The 27,470-nt window shown below is 44.2% G+C and overlaps 1 protein-coding gene across 1 annotated transcript; it reads left to right on the top strand.

The window, feature by feature from the left end:
- Positions 1-86: 86 nt before the first annotated feature.
- Positions 87-27,470, top strand: arl1 (ADP-ribosylation factor-like 1). The gene is made up of 6 exons (XM_072267390.1): positions 87-169; positions 13,617-13,754; positions 16,764-16,845; positions 20,666-20,777; positions 22,433-22,611; positions 26,280-27,470. Exons 1-6 carry the CDS (start codon positions 166-168, stop codon positions 26,308-26,310), a joined length of 546 nt encoding a protein of 181 aa, XP_072123491.1. The 5' UTR covers positions 87-165; the 3' UTR covers positions 26,311-27,470.

Genomic DNA, 27,470 nt, shown 5'->3' with positions numbered 1-27,470 from the left:
ATAGCGATGAAACAAAAATATAGCAATGTATTTGTACAGAACTAATATTGATTAATTATTCTTCTAAGGGAGATCCGAATCTGCGGCTGCTGGTTGCGCCCCATTTACCGGGAGATGCGCACGCAGCCCCGAACGTCGGCCACGTCGGAGGAGTGACAGAGGGAGATGGGTGAGTGAGGGGAAAGGGAGGGTAGAGGAGGGCACGGGGGTAGGGGCAGGGGCGGGTGCGGGGCAGAGGGAGAGTACGGGTCAGGGGCGTGTGAAGTTGGGGAAGGTGAGGTAATTTGAGGGGTGGCTAATGGAGAGATTGGGGAGATGCTCTGTTTGGGTAAGCTGAGCCAGTAAGGGGCAGTGGCGTGGGTGAGATGTGGGTGGGTAAAATAGTTGAGAGTATAATGACGTGGGGGAGATAGATGGGGAGGAACAGCCGGTATTGTGAATAATAGGGAGCAATACTCACAAAATGCTGGAGGAACTCAGCAGGTCAGGCCAGCATCTACGGATAGGAATACAGAGTCGACATTTTTGAGTCATGATGAAGGGTCTCGGCTCTAAACATAGAAACATAGAAAATAGGTGCAGGAGTAGGCCATTTGGCCCTTCGAGCCTGCACCGCCATTCAGTATGATCATGGCTGATCATCCAACTCAGAACCCTGCCCCAGCCTTCCCTCCATACCCCCTGATTCCCGTAGCCACAAGGGCCATATCTAACTCCCTCTTAAATATAGCCAATGAACTGGCCTCAACTGTTTCCTGTGGCAGAGAATTCCACAGATTCACCACTCTCTGTGTGAAGAAGTTTTTCCTAATCTCGGTCCTAAAAGGCTTCCCCTTTATCTTCAAACTATGACCCCTCGTTCTGGACTTCCCCAACATCAGGAACAATCTTCCTGCATCTAGCCTGTCCAATCCCTTTAGAATTTTATATGTTTCAATCAGATCCCCCCTCAATCTTCTAAATTCCAGAGAGTATAAGCCTAGTCGATCCAGTCTTTCATCATATGAAAGTCCTGCCTTATTCAGAGAGTGGTTGGTGCGTGGAATGCACTGCCTGAGTCAGTGGTGGAGGCAGATACACTTGTGAAGTTTAAGAGACTACTAGACAGGTATATGGAGGAATTTAACGTGGGGGGTTATATGGGAGGCAGGATTTGAGGGTCGGCACAACTTTGTGGGCCAAAGGGCCTGAAATGTGCTGTACTATTCTATGTTCTATATATACTTTATCCCAGGAATCAATCTGGTGAACCTTCTTTGTACTCCCTCTATGGCAAGAATGTCTTTCCTCAGATTAGGGGACCAAAACTGCACACAATACTCCAGGTGTGGTCTCACCAAGGCCTTGTACAACTGCAGTAGTACCTCCCTGTTCCTGTACTTGAATCCTCTTGATATGAATGCCAGCATACCATTTGCCTTTTTCACCGCCTGCTGTACCTGCATGCCCACTTTCAATGACTGGTGTACAATGACACCCAGGTCTCATTGCACCTCCCCTTTTCCTAATCGGCCACAATTCAGATAATAATCTGTTTTCCTGTTCTTGCCACGAAAGTGGATAACCTCACAGTTATCCACATTAAGTTGCATCTGCCATGAATTTGCCCACTCACCTAACCTATCCAAGTCACCCAGCATCCTCTTAGCATCCTCCTCACAGCTAACACTGCCGCCCAGCTTCGTATCATCCGCAAACTTGGAGATGGTGCATTTAATTCCCTTGTCTAAGTCATTAATATATATTGTAAACAATTGGAGTCCCAGCACTGAGCCTTGCGGTACCCCACTAGTCACCGCCTGCCATTCTGAAAAGGTCCCGTTTATTCCCACTCTTTGCTTCCTGTCTGCCAACCAATTCTCTATCTACATCAATACCTTACCCCCAATACCGTGTGCTTTAAGTTTGCACACTAATCTCCTGTGTCGGACCTTGTCAAAAGCATTTTGAAAATCCAAATATACCACATCCACTGGTTCTCCCCTATCCACTCTGCTAGTTACATCCTCAAAAAATTCTATGAGATTCGTCAGACATGATTTTCATCGACTGTTTATTCATTTCCATAGATGCTGCCTGACCTGCTGAGTTCCTTCAGCATTTTGTGTTTGTCTGTGTCTGTGTGTGTGTGTGTGTTGCTCTGGATTTCCAGCATCTGCAGAACCAAATGTGTATGTGAATCATAGGTAGAACTTGTGACTATAATGTTGGCAATGCAGGGCCCAGGACAGGTCATCTGATATGTTATTGCTCAGGAGTTTAAAGCTGCTCACTATCTCTACCACCAATCCTCCGATGTAGACGGGCTTGTTTTCACCCTCCTTTCCTTTCCTTGGCTTTTACTTGTATCTTTCAAAAGTATGAGTTTTCATTTTCTAATTGGTTTACAATTTATAACTACGCTGCAGATAGTCCCAACCCCTTATTCCTATAAACATGTATTACAACCAGGAAATTTTGATCAATTTAACTGGGAAATTTTATTTGTGAATCACATGCTCCTTTTTTCCCCACAGTGGTGCCCCCCCCAAAAAAACAGGGAAAGTTGTAAAGCAGGATGAGCTAAAAATTCAAAAACTGAAATGTCAGCAGTTCTAAAGTATCCGTTCCCCATTGTTCAGTACTTAGTTGAACCATCTCTTGCAGCTGTTACAACCATTATTCTTTTTGGCTAAGTCTGTATTAGCTTTGCACTATGTGATGGAGTAAGATTTGGCCATTCCTTCTTGTAAAATTGCTCAAGCTGTGTCAGGTTAGTGGGGATGTAGCAGTGGACAGCAATCTGGAGTTGTTGCCAGGGATATTCATTCGGGTTAAGGTCAAGACTCTGGGCCAGTCAAGGACATCAATTTTCTTCGTTTGAAGACACTCCACGGTTCCACTGGCATTAATGTCCTTAATGTCTAAAAGACAAACTTCCTCCCCAGTTTAGGTTTTCTGGCAGGTTTTTATCCAGGAAATTTCTGTATTCAGCAGCATTCATCGTCCAATCAATTCTGACCAGATTTTCAGTCCCTGCTGCTGAAAAGCGTCCCTGTGGCATGATCACAGCAGGCCAGGCAGCAACTTTGATGTGTGTTGCTTGAATTTCCAGCATCTGCAGAATTCCTGTTGCCCGTGGCATGATGTTATCTCCACCGTACTTTACAGTAGGGACGGTGTTACCCGGCTCATGCACAGTGTTAGATTTGCACCACATGTACTGCTTCGTGTTCCTTGAGGTTGTTTTAGTCTGGGATGGTAATGGGGACAAGCTCCCACTACTTATTAAATGTTCCCAATGGTGAGTGCCTCAAATGGCCTCTGACAACCAAGTCCAGTCCTGGCCTACACGTGTGGCTCAGCTACTAAGCCCGGCAGAACCGTTTCTACTGACAGGAGAAGGGGCAAAGGTGGGTTACTGGCACCTTCAAACCGATCGCTTTGGACAGATAGGGCTCATCAGCTGTGGTTGGCAATTCATCTAGGAGGCCAACTCTGATCTCAGACTTGCGTGGCTTTGGGAGTAAACACGAGGGAAAAATCCAGAGCTGGAGTCCCTACATTGAGTTTAATGTTGACTGGCAACTCCTGCGACGCTGCTGGTGGCAAACTGTGTCAGTTCCTGCTGTTGCTTTGGGTTCATCAGTTGCGTGGAGAGGGGGAGCTTGCTAAATGGGCAACAGCCTGCTCTCTACATCGTATTACCCAGGCTTGTGTATCTGGACAGCTCGGAAGCAACATCCATGGTCTACTCTGACTGACAGAGGCCTCAGAGACTGCTTAGTGTTGCGGCCAAAAAGTTTCACCTCAGTCTCATCTGACCATAAGACCTTCTTCCATCTTTACAGTTTTTTCTAAGTGACGGTTTGCAAAGTCTTTATGGGCAAAGATATGTTTTTTGGCCAGGGCTTCTTCCTTGCCACTCTTCCATAAATACCCATTTTTGTGCAAGGATTGTGGAGCCATGAACTTCATCTCCAGTTGTAGCCACTGACTGGCAGCTCACTCAGCGTGGCTTGGTGTCACACTGGCCTCTCTTACAAAAATGCCATTCTCTGGCAACTGAGTTTACAGGTGCGACCTGGTCTCAGCTGTGGTTTCATATTTTTCCCACTTTTTCACAATGGACTGCACCGAGCTCCAAGGTAGGTTCAGTGCCCTTGAGCTGGTCTTGTATCCTTCCCCCAAACATGTGCTCTATTATCATTTCCCTGGCTTGTCTGGAATGCTCTTTTGTCTTCATTTTGGTTTGGTCTGTTGATAATCTACCATACTGTTGGACCTTACAGAGGGAGGGGATGTTTATTCCAGTGATCCTCTACATCAACAAATTGGGTGAGTTGGTAAGGTAATAGACAGTATTGCAGCTGAGGGAAGTTAGTGTAGTCGTTACAAAGGGGATGAATACTTTTTCAACCTCACAGTTTTGGTTTTAAATTTTTAGTAAATTGTTGACAGGTTTTGGAATTTCAAGATTCAAGATTCAAAAAACTATTGTCATTCTAACTGTACATCAGGTCTGCAGGGCAGAATGAGACAGCGTTTCTCAGGGGCAGTTCAATCATAACATAACAAACGCAACACTAAATAATAAACATAACAATAAATAGTAAAACACAACAGCCACATGTCAGTTAAAATCAGTTATAAGTGTCCAGTGCAAGTTAAAAGTGTCCAAAGCAGAGTCAGGTGGAGCAGCTATTTAGCAGTCTGACTGCCTGTGGGAGGAAGCTGTTTAGTAGCCTTGTGGTTTTAGTTTTGATGCTCCTGTAACGTTTGCCTGATGTCAGAAGAACAAACAGTTCATAGAGAGATGTACCGGGTCTTCTGGAGGCATCGACTCTGAAAGAGGTCTTGGACAGAAGGTAGGGAGACCCCAATAACCTTCTCTGCTCCCCTAACCACCCTCTGCAAGGCTTTTTTGTCGATAGCACTGCAGCTGGAGTACCAGGTTGTGATGCAAAAGGTCAGCACACTCTCAACCACACCTCTATAGAATGTAGTTAAGATGTTAGTGGGGAGTGATGTTTGTTTAAGCTTCCTCAGAAAGTGCAATCTCTGCTGGCCCCGTTTCACAATCCCAGTGGTGTTCCTGGACCAGGTGAGATTGTCCGAGATCTGCACCCCGAGGAACTTGATGTTTTCCACTCTCTCCACTGTGGAGCCGCTGATGCTGAGGGGTGTGTGCTCAGGCTGAGACCGTCTGAAATCGACGATCATCTCCTTGGTTTTGGTGACATTAAGCATCAAGTTGTTATCCCTGCACCAGCTGTCTAGGTGTTTGACCTCCTCCCTGTACATAGTTTCATCATTTTTTCTGATGAGCCCCACCACTGTGGTATCGTCTGCAAATTTAATGATCAGGTTCTCCTTGAATCTGGCTGCAGAGTCATGTGTTAGCAGTGTAAACAGCAATGGGCTAAGCACACAGCCTTGTGGGGATCCAGTGCTCAGTGTGATGGAGTCAGAGATGTTCCTGCCAACACAGACTGACTGTGGTGTCTCTGTCAAGAAATCCAGAATCCAGCGCCACATGGCAGTGCTAAGGCCAAGCAGTGACAGTTTCTCCACTAGTCTCTGTGGGATGATGGTATTGAACGCTGAACTGAAATCAATGTACAGGATTCTGGCATAAGTGTCTTTGTTGTCCAAGTGAGAGAGAACTGTGTGCAGTGTGGTGGATATTGCATCCTCCGTAGAGCGATTTGGACGATAAGCAAACTGTAGAGGATCCAGTGATGAGGGGAGGCTGGCTGTGATATGAGGCTTGACAAGCTGTTCAAAACATTTCATCACTGTGGGGGTCAGGGCAACGGGACGGTAATCATTCAGACAGGCTGCAACTGATTTCTTTGCTACAGGGATGATTGTGGAGGTTTTGAAGCATCTGGGGACAATAGCTTGACGAAGGGAGATGTTGAAAATGTCTGTTAGGACATCTGCTAATACATCAGCACATTCCTTGAGCACACGTCCAGGGATGTTGTTGGGACCTCCTGCTTTTCGTGGGTTGACCCTGGCAAGGGTCCTCGCATGTTTGCTCTGGATCAATGATTAGAGCTGGCTGGTCAGATGATAAAAAGGGAGTTCAAAGTAAATTTTATTATCAAAGTACATATCTGTCACCGTATACAGATTCATTTTCCTGCAGTCATACTCAGCAAGTCTGTAGCATAGTAACTATAACAGGATCAATGAAAGATCAACCAGAGTGCAGAAGACAACAAACTGGCATAATGTAAATATAGATAAATAGCAATGAATAACGAAAGCGTGGACTTAGTGAGGTTATTGATTGTTGGAACATCTCAATGGATGGGCAAGTGAGTGTAGTTAACTCCATTGTTCAACAGCCTGATAGTAGATTTGCTCAAAGAAATCCTACTTCAATATATTTTAAATTTTAAAAGTGAGACAGTAAAATGTGAAAATAGTTGTGGGGGCTGAATAATTTTTCAAGGCACTGTATTCTGTTAAAAGATGTCATGTAGAGAAACTTGGATGGAGAATGTTAGTCCTGACGAAGGGTCTTGGTCTGAAACGTCGACTGTACCTCTTCCTAGAGATGCTGCTTGGCCTGCTGCGTTCACCAGCAAATTTGTTGCTGGAGAATGTTTTTGCTATTTTCTGTTCGTGCATTGAGTCAGAAGCAGGCCCTTCACCCCATTTGCTCCTTGCTGACTGAAATTCAAATCAAAACTAGTCCCATTTGTCCATGTCTAAACCTTTCCTATCCATAGATCTGTGCAAGTGATTTTTAAATGTTGTTAACGTGCCTGTCTCTCACAAAATGCTGGAGAAACTCAGCAGGTCAGGCAGCATCCATGGAGCGGATTAAACAGTTAATGATTCAGGCCGGAATCCTTCATCGGGGGTAGTCATGATCTGTTCTGAGCCTTGCACTCCTGATAAAGGGTGTTGGCCTGAATCATCTACTGTTCATTCCTCTCCATCGATGCAACCTGACCTGCTGAGTTTTTCCAGCATCTGTAGGATCCCTTGTGTTAATGTACCTGCCTCAAACACCTCTGGCAACTCATTCCACTCTCCGAGTAGAAACAAGATACCACCTTCAGGTTTGTATTAAATCTCTGCTCTACCTGTTCTCCTTGTTTTATGCTCCACAATAAGATTACTGTCATTCTCCTGCACTTTAATGAAGAACTCCTACCCTGATCGATCTCTCTCTGTTAACTCTGCCCCTCAAGTCCTGGCAACATCCATATACGTCCTTTGCACGCGCACACACTTTGCAATTTGACATTCTTCCTATAGCAGGGTGATTTGTATACACAATATGCCAGATGCCATTTCATCAACGTCTTGTTCAACATAACACCCTGACTTCTTTACTTAGTGCCCCGATGAAAGCCAGTGTTCCATAACCTCCCTCACCACCTGGTCTGCAGTAGCCAGAGAGAAATGTAGGATTGAAGAAATTGCAATGCACCTTCAGCATCTGGTGATTCGTGCCTGAAATGTTTTCATGTTGCTCCTTCGGAGTTAGATTGTGGACAATGCAAAGATTGCTGGAGGGGCAGGTAGTGTTGAGGATGCAGGGGGTCTGCAGAAAGACTTGGGTAGATTGGGAGAATGGGTAAAGAAGTGGCATATAGATTATAGAGTAGGGAAGTGTATGGTCATGGACTTTGATAGAAAGAATAAAGCATAGACTGTTTTCTAAATGGGAAGAAAATTCAGAAATCGGCAGTGCAAAGGGACTTGGGAATCCTTATACCCAGCACCATACAGGTTAACGAAGGCTGAGTCTGTGGTGAGGAAAACAAATGCAATGTTAGCATTCATTTCAAGAGGACTAGAATATAAAAGCAAGGATGTGATACTGAGGCTTTATAAGGTACTGGCTGGAGTGGTGTGAACAGTTTTGGAACCCTTCTCAAAGTTCAAAATAAACTTTATTATCAACATGCATGCATGTCACCATATACAACCCTGAGATTCATTTTCTTGTGAGCATTCTCGATAACTCTATAGAATAATACCCATAACAAATCAATGAAAGACCACCCAGCTAGGCCGTTCAGCCAGAGAGCAGAAGACAACAAACTGTTTAAATACAAAAAGAAGAAATAATAAGTAAATAAGCAATGAATATCGAACATAGGATACGAGTCCTTAAAGTGAGTCCATTGATTGTGGGAACATTTCAATGATGGGGCAATTGAAGTTAACCCCTTTGGTTCAAGAGCCTGATGGTTGAGGGGTAGTAATTTCCAGAACCTGGTGGTGTGAGTCCTGAGGCTCCTGTACCCTCTTCCTGGTGGCAGCAGCGAGAAGAGGACATGTCCTGAGCGATGGGGGTCCCTGATGATGGATGCTGCTTTCCTGTGACAGTGTTTCATGTAGATGTGCTCAGTGGTTAAGAGGGCTTTGCCCATAATGGTCTGGACTGTATCCACTACTTTTTGTAGGATTTTCTATACAAGGGCATTGGTGTTTCCATACCTAGCTGTGATGCAGCCAGTGAATATACTCTCCACTACACATCCATAGAAGTTTGTCAAAGTTAGAAACATAGAAAACCTACAGCACAATACAGGCCCTTCAGCCCACAAAGCTGTGCTGAACATGTCCTTAACTTAGAACTACTTAGGCTTACCCATAGCCCTCTATTTTTCTAAGCTCCATGTGCCCATCCGGGAGTCTCTTAAAAGACCCCATCGTATCTGCCTCCACCACCACCGCCGGCAGCCCATTCCATGCACTCATCACTCTGCGTTTAAAAAAAAAATGTACTCCTGACGTCTTCTCTGTACCTTCTTCCAAGCACCTTAAAACTATGCCCTCTCGTACTAGTCATTTCAGCCCTGGGGAAAAAACCTCTGACTATCCACATGATCAGTGCCTCTCATTATCTTGTACACCTCTATCAGGTCACCTCTCGTCCTCCGTCACTCCAAGGAGAAAAGGCCGAGTTCACTCAACCTATTCTCATAAGGCATGCTCCCCAATCCAGGCAACATCCTTGTAAATCTCCCCTGCACCCTTTCTATGGTTTCCACATCCTTCCTGTGGTGAGGCAACCAGAATTGAGTACAGTACTCCGAGTGGGGTCTGACCAGGGTCCTATATTGCTGCAACGTTACCCGTCTGCTCTTAAACTCAATCCCACGATTGATGAAGGCCAATGCACTGTATGCTTTCTTAACTACGGAGTCAACCTGCGTAGCAGCTTTGAGTGTCCCATGGACTCGGACCCCAAGATCCCTCTGATCCTCCACACTGCCAAGAGTCTTGCCATTAATGCTATATTCTGCCATCATATTTGGCCTACCAAAATGAACCACCTCACACTTATCTGGGTTGAATTCCATCTGCCACTCCTCAGCCCAGTTGTGCATCCTATCTGTGTCCTGCTGTAACCTCTGACAGCCCTCCACACCATCCATAACACCCCCAACGTTTGTGTCATTAGCAAAGTTACTAACCCATCCCTCCACTTCCTCGTCCAGGTCATTTATATAAATCACAAAGAGTAGGGGTCCCAGAACAGATCCCTGAGGCACACCACTGGTCACCAGCCTCCATACAGAATATGACCCGTCTACAACCACTCTGCCTTCTGTGGGCAAGCCAGTTCTGGATCCACAAAGCAATGTCCCCTTTGACCCCATGCCTCCTTACTTTCTCAATAAACGTTGCATGGGGTACCTTATCAAATGCCTTGCTGAAATCCATATACACTATATCTAGGGCTCTACCTTCATCAATGTGTTTAGTCACATCCTCAAAAAATTCAATCAGGCAAGTTTTAGATGTCATGCCAAATCTCTACAAACACCTAAGGAAGTAGAGGTGATGCCGTATTTTCTTCATATCGCACTTGCGTGCTGGACCCAGGACAGGTCCTCCTAAGTAATAACACTCAAGAATTTAAAGATATAAACCCTTTCTACCTCTGATCTTCCAATGAGTACTGGCTCATGGACCTCTGGTTCCTTCCTTTCTGAAGTATATAATCAGCTCCATGGTCTTGCTGCCATTGCGTAAGAGGCTGTTGTGACACCACTCAGCCAGATTTTCAACCTCCCTTCTATATGCTGACTCATCACTACCTTTGATTCAGCCTTCAACAGTGGTGTCATCGGCAAGGTTGCATATCTAAAAAAAGCTGTGTTGGCATTGGACAGGGTCCATTGGATGTTCAGTGAACGATTCTGGGAATGAAAAAGTTAGTGTATGAGGAGCATTTGATGGCTCCAGCTTAGAAGAATGAGAGGAAGCTCAGTGAAACCTAGCAAATATTGAAAGATCTAGATAGAGTAGATGTGGAGAGGATGTTTCCTTTATGGGGGAATCTAGGACCAGAAGGCACAGCCTCAGCATAGTGTGAAGTCCCTTTAGGACTGAGATGAGGAATTACTTTTAGGCAGAGGGTAGTGAATCTGTAGAATTCATTGCCACAGACTACTGTGGAGACCAAGTTATTGGGTATATTTAAAGTGGAGGTTGATAGGTTTTTGATTAGTCAGTGTGTCAAAGGTTATGGGGAGAAGGCAGGAGAATGAGGTTGAGTGGATAATAAATCAGCCATGATGGAATAGCAGAGCAGACTCAAGGAGCTGAATAGCTAAATTCTGCTCCCATGCCTTATGGTCTACTACTGTTCAAACTTGGGGTGCTGACGGTTCCGTGAATTACCAGTCACCTTGGTAAAACTTAAACCATAAACAGCACAAATGCTTTGTGAAACATAAGAGTAGGTTGAAGTTTTGTAATAAAGCAGTCATCATTCGCTAAGGTTGAGTTCAAATCCTGAATTGAACTGGTCATGTTTGTTTTGCTGGGGGACTGAGTGGCCTCATTCAGAACCGTATAGTTCAATGGTGCACCTGGAGTATTGATCAAAGTGCTGATCACATCCTATTTTCAAGATTCAAGGTTGTTTAATGTAATTTCCAATACACAAGTGTAAAGAGATTGAAATAATTGTTATTTCAGATCTGATGCAACACAAAAAACATACAATGGGTTAAAGGGCACAGTAATTATGAATGAGTAAGATACCTTGTATCCGTAGATTGATCGTATGTCCAGAAAGTGACGCTAGGCACAGGAGTGTCTACGTTTGGTGACTCTGACAGGAAAAGATAAAACTTATGACAACCTTCTACACTATTCACAACACCATCAACCTTCATTTAATCTACAAATTTACTAATCCACCCATCCACGTTATTTATAAAAATCACAAAGACCAAGGTCTCCCGGAAGAATACTCTCTGCCTACATGCACACTCTGTTTTCTGTGAGCAAGCTAGTTCTGTATCCACACACAAATGAGAAAATCTGCAGATGCTGGAAATCCAAGCAACACACACAAAAAGCTGGAGAAACTAGGCAGGCCAGGCAGGTTCTGCTGAAGGGTCTCAGCCCGAAATGCCAACAGTACTCTTTTTCATTGATGCTGCCTAGCCTACTGAGTTCCTCCAGCATTTTATTTGTGTTCTCTGTATCCACATAGCCATGTTTTCCTGGATCCCATACCACCTGACTTTCTGAATGATCCTACCTTGTCAAATGCCTTACTAAAATCATATATACAACCTTTACTGATCTACCAAAATAAAGTACTTAATTGGATATTAGTCCCCCTCCAGTTCAGGTGCAAACTGTCCCTTCTATATAGGTCCCACCTTCCCTGGAAGAGAGCTCAATGATCCAAAGACCTTATGCCCTCCCTCCTACACCAACTCCTTAGCCATTTATTAAACTGTATATAATCTTCCTAGTTCTGGTCTCACTAGCACATGGCATGTGTAGCAATTCTGAGATCACAACCTTGGAGGTCCTTCCCTTTAGCTTAACACCTAACTCCCTGAACTCCTTATGGACCACGACATCTGGCTGTTCATCCACTCACTTAAGAATGTTGAGAACCCGATCCAAGATATCCCAGACCCTGGCACCCGGGAGGGAACATACCAATCCGGGAGTCTCGTTCTTGCCCACAGAACCTCCTGTCCGTTCACCTAACGAATCCCCTATCACCATAGCGTGCCTCTTCTTCCTTTACCTCTATCATCCCCTCAGCCTCTGGAGTTCCAGCTCCTTAACGCAGATTATTACAAGCTGCAGCTGGATGCACTTCTCTCAGTTGTTGTGGTCAGGGACACTGGGGGTCTCCCTGCTTCCCACAACCCACAAGAGGAGTTTTCATCTATTCTGCTTGGCATCTCTACTGTCCTAGCTGAGCAGATATGAAGAAGAGAAGGAAAAACAACTTGAGCTTTTCTTTCCATTGCTTTCTCTAATTGAAGCTGGAAGAGTTAGAGCCTCAGGGTCACCACTCTGACTCTGTCCACTCAGATGATGGCCACTGCACTCGCCCCTGTTTTCCTTTAATCTGCTATTGCGAATCTAATCAATCCCAAACGCTGAATGGTCGCTGGTCAAAGCTGTGTTTTGCTGTAGTGACCTGCTGCTGCCTTTTGTACTCGGGCAATGGATCTGATTAAAGTCCGCTCTCAAAAAACTTCCGATGTCCAGATTGGCCGCTGGCCAAAGCTCATTTAAATTAAAGGAATGGCAGAGGCCAATGCAGTTTGGCACCAGTGCATGGCAGGGATTGCCAGTCAACGTAGGACTGCCTTAGGGGCTCCAGCTCTGGATTTTTCCCTCCCGGTTTACTCCCAAGCCTTCCCCATGAGTGGGTATAGCTGCAAGGCAGCAGAGGTTTGTAATCAGAGTTTTCCTTCTCCTAGATTTGTTGTCAACCACGGCTGACGAGCCCCATCTGCCCAAAGTGACTGGTTTTAAGGCTCCAGTAATGGCCTTTGCCCATCCTCCTGTCAGTCAGGACCGTTTCACCGGGCTTAGCTAAGCCACATGTGAAGTGGCCACCCATTTTAATTTCACTTTCCATTCCCATTCCGAGACCTCCATCCGTGGCCTCCTCCACTATCGTGATGAGGCCACACTTAGGTTGGAGGAACAACACCTTGTACTCCAGTTGGGTAGCCTCCAACCTGATGGCATAAACATTGATTTCTCAAACTTTCGATAATACCTCCTCCATTTCCCATCCTTCCCCCACCCCCATGCCATCTCACCAATCAACTTCACAGCTCTTTACTTCATCCCTCCCCCTCCAGGTTTCAACTATCACATGGTGGTTCTCTTTCCCCTCCCCTCCCCCCACCTTTTAAATCTATTCCTCAGCATTTTTTCTCCAGTCCTGACAAAAGGTCTCGGCCTGAAACGTCGGCTGTACTTTTTTCCATAGATACTGCCTGGCTGCTTGGATTTCCTGCATCTGCAGACTTTCTCTTGTTTGTGAAGTCCAGGAGCTGGACTTGGTTGTCAGAGGCTATTTGAGTCGCATGCCATTGGGAGCATTTAATAGGTATTGGAAGCTTGGCCCCGCTACCTCCCCAGCTATAACAAACTTAAGGACTATGTCTACATGCTTTTGTGCTTTGAGTTGCTGCCACGTGTTTGGCTGATCGTACATTTGCATTGATAAGCAGGTGTCCCTAATAAAGTGGCCACTGACTATAGATGGAGTTGTAAATTAAGGGGAAACTAAAATGGGTCTGAAGGTTGTGGTACAGTGACCTAGTTACAGAAATTAGCTTTCTATTTTAAACATGTCATTCTCTGATTCACTGTAGGTGGGTGGTTTTCCACCATGTTTTCCGGCCTGTTTGGGTCGCGGGAAATGAGAATATTGATCTTGGGTCTCGATGGAGCAGGCAAGACCACGATACTCTACAAGCTGCAGGTGGGGGAAGTTGTCACCACCATTCCCAGTAAGTGTTGTTCTGCCACTTGCTTGTACTATGACTGTTAACTGTTAGAAACCTGCTTTGTGCAGAGTCACAACACACAAAAGGGCTGGAGGAATCATTAAGGACATGCTCTCTTCTCACTGCTACCATCAATGAGGAGGTACAGGAGCCTGAAGGCACACACTCAAACATTCCAGGAATAGCTTCTTCCCTTCCACCATCAGATTTCTGAGTGGAGAACAAACCCAGGAACACTCTTTCATTCTCTCTTTTTGCACTAAATTTAAATTTTACATGGATTCCTTTCTGTAATTTTTAGTTTTTATATTTTGCAATGGGCTGCTGTAAAAGAGCAAATTTCACCACACATACCAGTGACACTAAACCTGATTGAAGTTCAAAGTATATGTATCATCAAATACATATATATCACCATATGCAAGCCTGAGATTCATTTTCTTGCAGTCATTCACAGTAAGTACAAGAAACACAATGCAATCAATGGAAAAACCACATCCAACAGAGCAGACCGAAGGGGGAGGGGGGGAACCCAGCAACAAACTGTAAATACAAAAAGAAAGAGGGAAAGTAAGAAATAATAAGTAAACAATAAGTAACAAGAAAATGTGATGAAGATTCCTTGAAAGTGAGTCCATTTCAGTTAGCACATATCAGTGTTGGGGTGAGTGAAGTTATCTCCTCTGGTTCAAGAACCTGATGATTGAGGGGTAATAACTGTTCCTGAACCTGATGGTGCGGGTCCTGGGGCTCCTGTACCTTCCTGATGGCAGCAGTGAGAAGAAAGCATGTCTCTAAGGAACTCAGTGGGTCAGGCTGCACCAATGGAGGAAATGAAGAGCGGACATTTCAGGTTGAGACTCCTGCTAAAGGAGTCAATATGTCGGTTTTGAAACCTAAAGCGTCTGTAATCAACAATGGTTTTTGTTCTAAATGTTCCTGTATTATGTTCATTATATCAGCAAAGCTCATTTCAGCTGGTTTGGTTGAAGTAGTTAAGCAAACTATGCTTTTCCACTCATTGTACTTGATTTTATCAGCTATTTCATTTGCTTCAAAATACTGCTCAATTTGTTCAATATACATCATCCTGTTTTCTGTTATACAGTTGAAGACTTCTATCCTTCTGATGTAGCCAGCCATTTCTGCTTTTTTTAAAAATTATTATCACCTGGTACACTGTCTGTGAACCAGTGGCTGTATGCATTGCTCGCTAATTTCAATCTATTTTTCTGTCTTTTTGTTTTAAATTTGAGCATCCCTCTCTCCACTTCCAAAGAAAAACGTTTTGCGCTTCAACAGGGAGATGGTCATCTTGAAACCTCCTCATTGCCACAGTTATGTTTTGTAACTCCAATTTGAAAACAATAAATAACAAATATCAAATTAAAGAAAACTGGTTTCGATGGAACAAAGGTACAGTGATATTGGATTCCTCCTGTACCAAATATAGTGGCCATGGAGTGTATGATTTTGGTCTTCTGCTGCTGTAGCCCATCCACTTCAAAGTTTGAAGTGTTGCCTGTTCAGAGATGCTCTTCCGCACACCAGTGGTGTAGCACACGGTTATCTGAGGTACTGCTGCCTTCCTGTTACTATCGACTTCCTGTTAAGATGGCGCTACTGAGTGTGCTCGACAGCTTTTGGTGGTCAAAAAGATGAGAAATCTGACTAAAAGCATCACTAAAAATAGCTTTTCCATAGTAAATTGTGTTAAATTATGGCAAACAGTGAAGGGGCAAGTGATGAGGTGAATTTGTGGGATGAGCTGAGTTTGTGGGGTGTTGCAGATGGAGTTCCGATACCCATACAACTGGCTCGGGTGTGAGGTTGGATTGCTTTGGGCACCGAAAGAAGTCGGAGCCTGGGCAAAGAAGTTCCGATGCTCGTACAACTGGCTCAGGTGTGGGATTGAATGGCTTGGGGTGCTGAGCTGATCTGAAGAGCTTGAGAGTGGCTTCGGGCTGGGAGGCGAAATCTGGACCCGGAGCTTTTGCTGGGCAGTGTGGTCTAGGCCCGGGATCTTTCGCAGTAGCAGTGCCTGGGTCCTAGTGTGAGGTATGATTCGCTGTTCTGCTGTTGAGTCAATTCAAACGCCGGCCCAGATAAACTGAAAAGACAGAGTGTTGGTCAGGATGAGAGCAGATTTCACTCGTTCTCTGCGATGAGTATCTCCATGTGCTGAGGCTATGAAGACTGCCCTGAATGCTGTGTTCCAGTATTCCGATCGGAGGACTTGGTTTTGGTTCGGAATCCTTGGGAGATTATTTTCTTTCTCTTGCATATTGTGTTGTTTTTTTATTCTTTTTTTTCTCTCTTTAATTGGGTTCTTTTGGGTTTCTTGCTTTGTGGCCACCTGTGAGCAAGCAGATCTCAAGGTGGTATAATTTAAATATTCTTTGATATTAACCTTGATTCTGTCAGCGTAAACCAGTTTGTCATTCTCCTCTGACCTCTCTCATTAACAATGTGTTTTTGCCTATAAAACTACCGCTTGCTAGATTTTTTTTTGTTTTTCGCACCATGGTCTGTAAACTCTAGAGACTGCTGTGCATGAAAATCCCAGGAGATCTGCAGTTTCTGAGATACTGAAGCACCACCTCCCTCCCCTGCCCCCCCCCCCCCCCAGTCTGGCACAAACACTCAATCCAAAGTCAAGGTCATTTAGAACACATTTCTTCCCCATTCTGATAGTTGTTCTGAATAACTGAATTTTTTGACCACGTCTGCATGGTTTTATGCATTGAATTGCTGCCACATGATTGACTGATTAGATACTTGCATTAACAAAGAGGTGTACCTATTAAAGTGGTTACTGAGTCTATAGTGAAATTGCTGATGAACTGATAGAGGGTCTTAGCCTAAAATGTTGACTCTTTTCTTTTCCATCAGTGCTGCCTGAACTGCTGTGTTTTGTGTCTTGAAACTGCTTTGTTCTTTATCCCCCACCCTGAATCTTCGAGGAATCTGTCTGGTTATACATTAAATATGAAATGGAATGTTTTTTTGTAGCTATTGGCTTCAACGTTGAAACAGTGACTTACAAGAACCTAAAGTTTCAAGTGTGGGATTTGGGTGGACAGACCAGTATACGGTATGGAAATATTCCCTGTTCTATATTACTGACCGTTCTGTAACTTGCTTTCTCTAAGACAAGAGCTTTGGGCTGTGATTATCAGATGGATATTTTTCTTGGCAATGTGTACGTTTTCTCAGGTCACTACATGGTGAATGCTTGGACAGCAGGGTAGAGTAGCGGTTAGCAAAATCACTGTACAACACCAGCTATCAGTGATTGGGGTTCAAATCCTGCCAGTGTCTTCAAGGAGTTTGTACATTCTCCCCACGACTGCGTGCTCCGGTGTCCTCCCACATTGCAATGACATGCAGGTTAGAGTTTGTGATTGTGGGCATGCTTTGTTGACGTGGTAGCACCTGCAGGCTGCTCCCAGCACATCAGAAGCAAAGACGTATTCCACTATATGTTTCAACGTACATGTGACAAATACAATTAGTCATTCATCTATAATTAAGCTCTAATCCTGCTTTTAGCTCTACCCTCTCTAACCGCACCACCAAATTCACTGCGTGAGTTTTGCTTTTTCAAGGGGAGTGAGCTTCCCAGGCAGAAGCAGCATTTAATTACCCCTCCCTAGGTTAGAGAATCATGGTCTGATCAGGGACAGTTAGCATGGCTTTGTGAAGGGCAGATCGTGTCTAACAAACCTGATAGAGTTCTTTGAGGAGGTGACCAGGTGTATAGATGAGGGTAGTGCAGTGGATGTAATCTATATGGATTTTAGTAAGGCATTTGACAAGGTTCCACACGGTAGGCTTATTCAGAAAGTCAGAAGGCATGGGATCCAGGGAAGTTTGGCCAAGTGGATTCAGAATTGGCTTGCCTGCAGAAGGCAGAGGGTCGTGGTGGGGAGAGTACATTCGGATTGGAGGATTGTGACTAGTGGTGTCCCACAAGGATCGGTTCTGGGACCTCTACTTTTCGTGATTTTTATTAATGACCTGGATGTGGGAGTAGAAGGATGGGTTGGCAAGTTTGCAGACGACACAAAGGTTGGTGGTGTTGTAGATAGTGTAGAGGATTGTCGAAGATTGCAGAGAGACATTGATAGGTTGCAGAAGTGGGCTGAGAAGTGGCAGATGGAGTTCAGCCTGGAGAAGTGTGAGGTGGTACACTTTGGAAGGACAAACTCCAAGGCAGAGTACAAAGTAAATGGCAGGATACTTGGTAGTGTGGAGGAGCAGGAGGATCTGGGGGTACATGTCCACAGATCCCTGAAAGTTGCCTCACAGGTAGATAGGGTAGTTAAGAAAGCTTATGGGGTGCGAGCTTTCATAAGTCGAGGGATAGAGTTTAAGAGTCGCGAGGTAATGATGCAGCTCTATAAAACTCTGGTTAGGCCACACTTGGAGTACTGTGTCCAGTTCTGGTCGCCTCACTATAGGAAGGATGTAGAAGCATTGGAAAGGGTACAGAGGAGATTTACCAGGATGCTGTCTGGTTTAGAGAGTATGCATTCTGATCAGAGATTAAGGGAGCTTAGGCTTTACTCTTTGGAGAGGAGGATGAGAGGAGACATGATAGAGGTATACAAGATAATAAGAGGAATAGATAGAGTGGATAGCCAGCGCCTCTTCCCCAGGGCACCACTGCTCAATACAAGAGGACATGGCTTTAAGGTAAGGGGTGGGAAGTTCAAGGAGGATATTAGAGGAAGGTTTTTTACTCAGAGAGTGGTTGGTGCATGGAATGCACTGCCTGAGTCAGTGGTGGAGGCAGATACACTAGTGAAATTTAAGAGAGTACTAGACAGGTATATGGAGGAATTTAAGGTGGGGGGTTATATGGGAGGCAGGGTTTGAGGGTCGGCACAACAATGTGGGCCGAAGGGCCTGTACTGTGCTGTACTAGTTTATGTTCTGTGTTCTAGGTGTCTTTGAGAAGGTGTTAGTGAGCTGCCTTTGTGAGCCACTGCAGATTTTGTGTGGGTAAACTCACAGTGCATTAGGGAGGGAGTTATTTTATTCTATTTATTGAGATACAGCTCAAAACGTGTCCTTCTGTCCTATTGAGCTGCACAGCGCAGCAACTAAAACACCAGCCTCATCACAGGAAAATTTACAATGACCAATTAACCTACTAACCGCTGTGTCTTTGGATTGTGGGAGGAATCCGGAGCACCCAGAGGAAACTCGCGCAGTCACAGGAAGGGCGTACAAGCTTCTTACAGAGGACGTCAGAACTCCAGCACCCTGAGCTGTAATAGTGTTGTGCTAACCGCTCTGCTAATCCAGCAGTTTAGTTTCCTAGTGTTAAATGGATTGAATCAAAATCATTGTATTGAGTACAGGAGTTGGGATGTTATGTTGAAGTTATATAAGATGTTGGTGAGGCCTAATTTGGAGAATTGTGTGCAGTTGAGGAAAAGTGTCAATGATTTGGAAGTACATTTAGTAGGAGTTTCACTTTGAGAGGACAGACCCAGGCTAGGACTTGCATGGTGGGCAGTAGAACAGAGGGATCTGGGAGTACAGATCCATAATTCCTTGAAAGTAGTATCCAAGGTAGATGGGGTTGTAAAGGGAGCTTTTGGCATGTTGACTTTCATAAATCAAAGTACTGAGTGCAGGAGTAGGGATGTCATGGTAGGGTTGTATAAGACGTTGGTGAGGTCTAATTTGGAGTATTATGTGTAGTTCAGGAAAGGTGTCATAAGGTTGAATGGATGGGGGAGATAGAGGGTTACGGTCCATATGCATGTCAATGGGAGGAGGTAGAATAATAATTTGGCATGGACTAGATGGGCTGGAGGGCCTGTTCTGCATTGTAGTACTCTGACTCTATGAAAGTGTGCACAGAAAATTTACAAGTATTTTGTCGTGACTTGCAGACCTGAGTTATAGAGACATAGAAACGTAGAAAACCTACAGCACAATTCAGGCCCTTTGGCCCACAAAGCTCTGCCAAACATGTCGTTACCTTAGAAATTACCTAGGGTTACCCATAGCCCTCTATTTTTCTAAGCTTCATGTACCTATCCAGGAGTCTTTTAAAAGACTCAATCGTCTCCACCTCCACCACCGTCGCCAGCAGCCCATTCCACGCACTCACCACTCTCTGCATAAAAAAAAACTTGCCCCTGACATCTCCTCTGTACCTACTTCCAAGCACCTTAAAACTGTGCCCTCTCGTGCTAGCCATTTCAGCCCTGGGAAAAAGCCTCTGACTACCCACATGATCAATGCCTCTTATCATCTTATACTCCTCTATCAGGTCACCTCTCATCCTCCGTTGCTCCAAGGAGAAAAGGCGAAAGGTTACTCTGGTTATAGGGAAAGGTTAGGACTTTATTCCCTGGAGCTTAAGGGAATGAAAGGAAATTAGTTAGAGGTATACAACATTGAGGGGTAAAGATTCGTTAAAGCAACTTGCACAAGTGCAAGTATGCTTTTCTTTCCACCCACTGAGGTTGGGTGAGAGTAGAACTAGTTTAAGGGTGAAAGGTGAAATATTTAAGAGGAACTTTTTCACTCGGAGGGTGGTGAGAGTGTAGAAGGAGCTGCCGGCAGAATTGTGGGTGCTTGTTTGATTGCAGCATTTAAGAGAAGTTGGGGTAAGTACAGAGATGGGAGGGGTATGGAGAGCTATGGTCCAAGGGACAAAGCAGGATGAAACTTCAGTGTTGACTAGATGGGCCAAAGGGCCTCTCTCCTGTAGTGGACTTTGGCTGTTGTTGCTTGTCCCCTCTGCTAGTCAGTCTACCTTACCCTCCCCAACCCCTCCCTTTCTCACTGTGCCTGCATGTGCAATGAATATAATTAATTCTAGTCTACTTTACATCAGAAAGCTGATGTCATTTTCAGAGTGTGTTGTGAAGAAAAGTTTTTTTTCCTAGGCCTTACTGGCGTTGTTACTACTCCAACACTGACGCAGTGATCTATGTCGTCGACAGTTGTGATAAGGAAAGGATGGGGATCTCAAAGTCAGAACTTGTTGCTATGCTGGAGGTAAGGGCTGGGTACTTTGCCTTGTGGGTGGTTGAATTTAATCATTTGGCAGGACACTCAGTACCTCCTGTACTGCTGAGTGTGTGTATGTATGTAATCTTCTGCTGCTGTAGCCCAAGGTTCGATGTGTTGTACGTTCAGCAATGCTCTTCTGCAAACCACTGTTGTAACGTGTGGTTATCTGAGTTACTGTCAGCTTCCTGCAGGCTGAACCAGTCTGGTGATTCTCCTCTGGCTTCTGTCAATAACAAGGCATTTTCGGCCACAGATGCTGCTCACTGGATGCTTTTTGTTTCGCACTATTCTCTGTAAACTCTGGAGACAAGTTGCAAAACACAGTACGTAACAATACAGCACACCACACGGTAGTGGCTTACACAACACTGTTATTCTTCAGGCCATCAGAGTTCGGAATTCAGAACTCAATCCCAGTCTCCTCTGTAAAAGTTCATACATCCTCCCGTGGAGTACATGGGTTTCCTCCCACAGTCCAAAGACATTCCAGTTAGTAGGTTGATTGGTCATTGTAAATTTTCCTGTGATTAGGCTAGGGTTAAATCAGTGGATTGCTGGGCGGTGTGGCTCGAAGGGCTGTTCCATGCTGTATCTCTAAATGAAATAATATTAATACAATAATATTAAGATATTAAAAACATATTCTGTAAATGACATAAAGGACTTGTATGACATATTAACTATTACTGCTACTGTTATCATCATAGATGAGGACTAGAATAGAAAAAGCTTTATGGTCAGACCTCACTTGGAGTATTGTGGGCAGTTTTGGGGCCCTTTATCTAAGACAGTGGAAAGGGTTCACAATGATTCTGGGAATGAAAGGGTTAACGTATGAGCGGTGTTCGATGGCTCGGGGCCTGATCGCTAGAGTTTAGGAGAATGGAGTGGGGGGATCTCATTGAAACATTGAATATTGAAAGGCTGATATGGAATGGACGTTACCTGTAGCGGGCGAGTGTAGCCGCTAAGGGACACAGCCTCAGAATAGAGGGGTGTCCATTTAGAACAGAGATGAGAAGGAATTACTGCAGCCAGAAGGAAGTGAATATGTGGAAATAATTGCCACAGATGACAGTGGAGGCCAAGTGGGGGCTTGATAGGTTCTTGATAAGTCAGGGCATCAAAGGATACAGGGAGAAGCTAGGAGAATGGGGTTGAGAGAAGTGATAAATCAGCCATGTCTGAATGGGAGAGCAGAATGGCCTCATTCTGCTCCTTACACACAGGTATAGTGAGATACAGGGAGCATGCAGCAGCATCACAGGCATGTCAGTACAGACAATACTTAACTGGTGTATTATATACCCTTAATGCAGAGCTTGAATCTTTCTGCTATTGATATTTATTTAACATTTGAACCATCTCACTCTGTTTTGATTTACATGTGACAAATAAAGCTGATCTCATACTCCTTACAAATAGCAGCGGGAATTGAACCCCGATTACTGGCACTGTGAAACATTGTACAAGCCGCTGTGCTACCATGCTGCTGCAAGATCTAAGGTCTGGTACTTTGGAATGCAAGCTCTGAAATATCTTGCTTTAGTTTGCTATCCCGGAATAAAAATCTGGCATTGTCTTTCCCCTACAGCCATTAAATAGAGATGTTTAACCACTGTCTTACTGCTTCTTTACAGGAGGAAGAGTTGAAAAAGGCTGTCCTAGTCGTCTTTGCAAACAAGCAGGACATGGAACAAGCAATGACCCCCACAGAAGTGGCCAATGCACTTGGCCTACCAGCCTTGAAAGATCGGAAATGGCAGATATTCAAGACCTCTGCAACCAAAGATATTGGTTTGACTGAGGCTATGGACTGGTAATTAATTTTGTGCAACTAATAGTGGTAACCTTTATTTTGTTAGGTAGCATTAACTCAGGATATATAGGACAGTATAGCACAGTACAAACCCTGTGGCCCAGAATTGTGCTTAATATCGTCGGCATATGTCATGAAATTTATTATGCAACAACAGTTCTGGGAACAAAGGGGTTAATGAGAAGCGCCTGATGGTTCTGGACCTGTACTTGCTGAAGTTTAGAGGAATAAGGCAGAGCTCATTGAAACGTATCAAATATTGAGAGGCCTGTATAGAGTGGATGTGGAGAGGATGTTTCCTAAAGTGGGAGAGTCTAGGACCAGAGGGCACAGCCTCAGAATAGAGGGAGTCTGTCTAGGGATGAGAAGGAATTACTTTAGCCAGAAGGTGATGAATCTATGGAATTCATTGCCACAGACAGCAGTAATAAAACCTCCTATGACTTTGAAAGACTCACCAGTCCTGTCTTGGAGGTGAATTGTGAAGCTAGTGAGCAGTATTGCCGTCTGGAATACATTAAAAAAAAAACCCTGTAGATTACAATAACAATTTTTGCATTGCTTATTTTACCTTAACTATTTAATAGTTTCATATATAACTTTGTTTTTTTTCTATATTTATCATTGTATTAATGCCATAAATTTAACAAATTTCATGACGTATGCCGGTGATATTAAACCAGATTCTGAAATGCATATATATTTATAATTTAATTAAATAAGTAGTGCAAAAGCAGAGCAAAAATAAAAGTGAGTTAGTGTACACGGCGGGTTCAATGTCCATTCAGAAATCTGATGACAGAGGGGAAGAAGCTGTTCCTGAGACATTGAGTATGTGTCTTCAGGCTCCTGTACCACCTACTTGATGGTAGTGATGAGAAGAGGGCCTGTCCTGGGTGGTGGGGGTCCTTAATGACAGATGCTGCCTTTTAGAGTCGTCGGCTTTTGAAGTTGTCCTCAGTGCTGGGGAGGCAAGTACCTATGGTGGAGCTGGCTGAGTTTACTTACTTCTGCAGCTTCTTTCCAGTCCTGTGCAGTGACCCCAGAAGGTTGTGCTGATCTTTTAATCTACTCCAAGATCAATCTAACCCTTCCCTCCCATGTAGCCCTCTGTTTTTTTATTATTTATGTGTCTACCTAAGTGTCTCTTAAATGTATCACTGTGGGAGTGGGGAGGAAGGATCTATTCTGAAATCCACCCTGTACCTTCCTCCAATCACCTTAAAATGGTATTAGCCATTTCCGCCCTGGGAAGAAGTCTCTCGTTGTCCACTCCACTCTATCTATGCCTCTTATCACCTTCTACACCTCTGTCAAGTCACCTCTCTTCCTCCTCTGCTCCAAATAGTTAGTGTTATCGATAAGTTTTGAATCTTAGGAATTCCCTCTTAGAGGGTGATGTTGCTCAGTTTATTGAGTATGTTTATTAAACTCTTGGACATCAAAGGAAGGCAATTCAAAATTGTTTACTGTCATTTCCTGTGCATATATAACTATTTGCCCATAGCTGGGGATCTGGTTCATGAGCACCAGGACATGTCCACACACCGGTGGGCCTGCGTGCTACGTTTGCAGGGGCCAGAATTCCCCTTTGTCCAGCCTGAGTCCGAAAGGAGTGCAGTTTCTGTGTGTCGCCAGTGAGGAGGCACTAACTGAGGCTTGCTGTTGGAGAGGTTTCGTTCTGGCAGACTGCTAGTCCCGCGGCGGAAGCTGAAAGTGAGAGCGACAAGCACTACCCACTACACTACCACACTAGACAAGTCACAACAACCATTTCCACATGTAGATGGATTGATTGTCCATAAAGTGACGCTAGACATGGGTGTATAAGGTGTCTGACAGGAAATGGTGAAGTAGTGGTGGTTGGGGGTGTGGAGGGGTGGGTTAGTGGGTCGTGGTGTTGACCAACCTTACTGCTTGGGGACAGTAACTGTTTTGAGTCTGGTGGTCCTGCCATGGAAGCCACATAACCTCCTCCTGGGTGGGAGTGGGACAAATGGTCCTTGAACAGAATAAGTGGGATCCTTCATGATGTTACTAGCTCTTTTCTGGTACCTTTCTGTATACATGAAGTGGTATTGGGGCACCAGATGGATAATAGAGCAGTCTCAGACTCAATGGCTTACTTCTCTTGTCTGTAGTTGATGGATCTGGGTGTGTAATTAGACCAGAGCTGGCAGACAGGTTCAGTACCCGCGTCTACCTACTTTGTCAGACCTCCAGTCTGTATTAATGATGTCACATCTTGGAAGGTCAAGCTTGAAGGCAGAATACAGCGGTAATAGCAGGATTCCTGTTAGTATGGAGGAACACAGAGATCTTGGGGTCCATCTCTATAGAGCCCTCAAAATTACTGCGCAGGTTGATAGACTTGTTAAGAAGCATATGGTGTGTTGGTCTTCATTAGTTAGAGGATTGTAACTTTTGATCTCTTGGACAATTTCTCCCATCCACTACATAATGTACTGGTTGGGCACAGGAGTACATTCAGCCAGAGACTCATTCCACCGAGATGCAACACTGAGCGTCATAGGAAGTCATTCCTGCCTGTGGCCATCAAACTTTACAACTCCTCCCTTGGAGGGTCAGACACCCTGAGCCAATAGGCTGGTCCTGGACTTATTTCCTGGCATAATTTACATATTACTATTTAATTATTTATGGTTTTATCACTATTTAATTATTTAAGGTGCAACTGTAACGAAAACCAATTTCCCTCAGGATCAATAAAGTATGACTATGACTATGATTGAATTCAAGAGCAGTGAGGTAACGTTACAACGCTATAATACTCTGGTTAGACCACATTTGAAATATTGTGCTCAGTTGGTCACCTCATAGGAAGGATGTGGAAGCTTTAGAGAGGTTGCAAAGGACATTTACCAGGATGCAACCTTGTCTCGGCAGCATGTCTTAGAAGGATAGGTTGAGCAAGCTAGGGCTTTTCTGTCTGGAGTGAAGGAGGTGAGAGATGACAAGATGATCTGAGTGGACAGCCAGAGACATTTTCCCAGAACAGAAATGGCTGACGAGCGGTATAATAGTAAGGTGATTGAAGTAAAGTATCTTCCAAGGTAACTGCAATCTTGTCGTGCTTTGGAGGCTTGCATGCCTCAATATCCCAGAGAACTGATGCTGGCTGGAGTCTTGGTAGAGCACCCATGCCAAACAGAACAGGCTAAGATGGTCCACTGGTCCTCCAGGTTCAGGGGTTCATCTCAGGGCTAACAATCCTGACTGGTAGAAACAAAACTGTTATGGAAGCAGCAGTAAAGAATCCTTCTAGATCTGAGTGTGACAGTATTCCTGAGTCTCCACCCAGGACTTGCATGATTGACAGGTAAAAACAGGGTAAAGGCTACTGACACGATGAGGGAGCCCTGAATGCTACCAACGGCATAATGGGCAGTAAGTGAGTTTGAGGAAAGTATAGGGGGGATGTCTTTACACACAGAGTGCTGGGTACATGGGCTGAAGGGCCTGTACTGTGCTGTGATATTCTGTGTTCTATCTTTCGCTCTCATTTGTAACCCCAGCGGTATTTGCACTACAACCACTAGCTTTGTGGATGCAGACTCATAGCACAATCACAGACAAGAGCTATGAGTGGCAGCTCATTTGCAATCTGTTATGGTGTATTAAATTGGATTTTTTTCCCTCTTTTTCAGGTTGGTTGAAGCATTGAAATGTAGGCAGTGAAAACGGTCATTGGTTCATTTTGATCCGTCACAAGAGATTGCAACAGTCTTGATTTTTACCCCTACATCTCGAAGTCTTTTAATATGTATAAGGACTACATATTCCATTTACTCTTGTCTTTGTTTTTGACTTAATGTTATATTTATGTGGGGTTTTCATCGCTTGGGATTCACTTTAATGTTTAATTGGTCTCTTAGGGAAAGGGTTGAGGATTTCTGCACAAGGAAAGGGAAGTGTTAAACTTTCGTTTAAATCAGCTCCCGGTTTGCGATTTAATGGAACATTAATACACTAATAAAACATTCCTTCCTTTGGTGATATGTTCTGCAACAACCTAACAACTGAAGATTATTTATCTGAACAGCCCCTGTGATGGTTTTATTCTCATAAATCCGCAAGTTCTGTGAAGATGTAAAGTTTTTTTTGAAAAACAGAATAAAAACTAAAAACTATTCAGAAAAGTCCACAGAACCGAATAACATAGAATCAGATTTAATATCACTGTCATATCTTGTGAAATTTGTTTTGTGACAGCAGTATATAATGAAATATAAATTGCAATAAGAAATGTATATAAAACATAAGTAGTGCAAAAAAAAAATTAAAAAATAGTAAGGTAGTGTACATGGGTTCATTATGCATTCAGAAATCTGATGCCGTTGAGGAAGAAGCTGTACTTAAAACGTTGAGTGTGAGGTTTCAGGGTCCTTGATGGTAGCAGTGAAAAGGAGGTACGGCCTGGGTGATGGGGGTCCTTACTGATAGATGCCCATTTCTTGAGGCATTGCCTTTTGAAGATGCCCATGATGCTGGGGAGGCTAGAGCCCATGCTGGAGCTGGCAGAGTTTACAACTTTCTGCAGCTTTTTCTGATCCTGTGTAACATAACAGATGCTAATGCAACCAGTTAGAATGCTCTCCACAGTACTTTGGAGAAATCTGCGAGAGTCTATGGTGACATACCAAGTCTCCTGTATAACCTCTGATGTGCCTTCTTTGTAATTGCATCAATACGTTTGGCCCAGGATAAACCCTCAGAGATGTTGACTTGAAATTGCTCACTCTTTCCACTGCTGATCCCTTAATGAGGACTGAATTGAATTGACTTTTTTTCTTACATCTTTCACATACATGAGGAATAAAATCTTTGTTACATCTCCA

Source organism: Mobula birostris, chromosome 9 (assembly GCF_030028105.1).
Source record: "Mobula birostris isolate sMobBir1 chromosome 9, sMobBir1.hap1, whole genome shotgun sequence".
In the NCBI taxonomy this organism is placed as follows: domain Eukaryota; kingdom Metazoa; phylum Chordata; class Chondrichthyes; order Myliobatiformes; family Myliobatidae; genus Mobula; species Mobula birostris.
The sequence above is the reverse complement of the archived record's forward strand: the minus strand, read 5'-3'. Positions and strand labels throughout refer to the sequence as shown.

Excerpts from the sequence above, each read along its gene's own strand:
- arl1 (XM_072267390.1), top strand. Across the intron at positions 13,755-16,763 it reads AGTTGTCACCACCATTCCCA|CTATTGGCTTCAACGTTGAA; the intron begins GTAAGTGTTGTT and ends GTTTTTTTGTAG. Across the intron at positions 20,778-22,432 it reads AACTTGTTGCTATGCTGGAG|GAGGAAGAGTTGAAAAAGGC; the intron begins GTAAGGGCTGGG and ends GCTTCTTTACAG.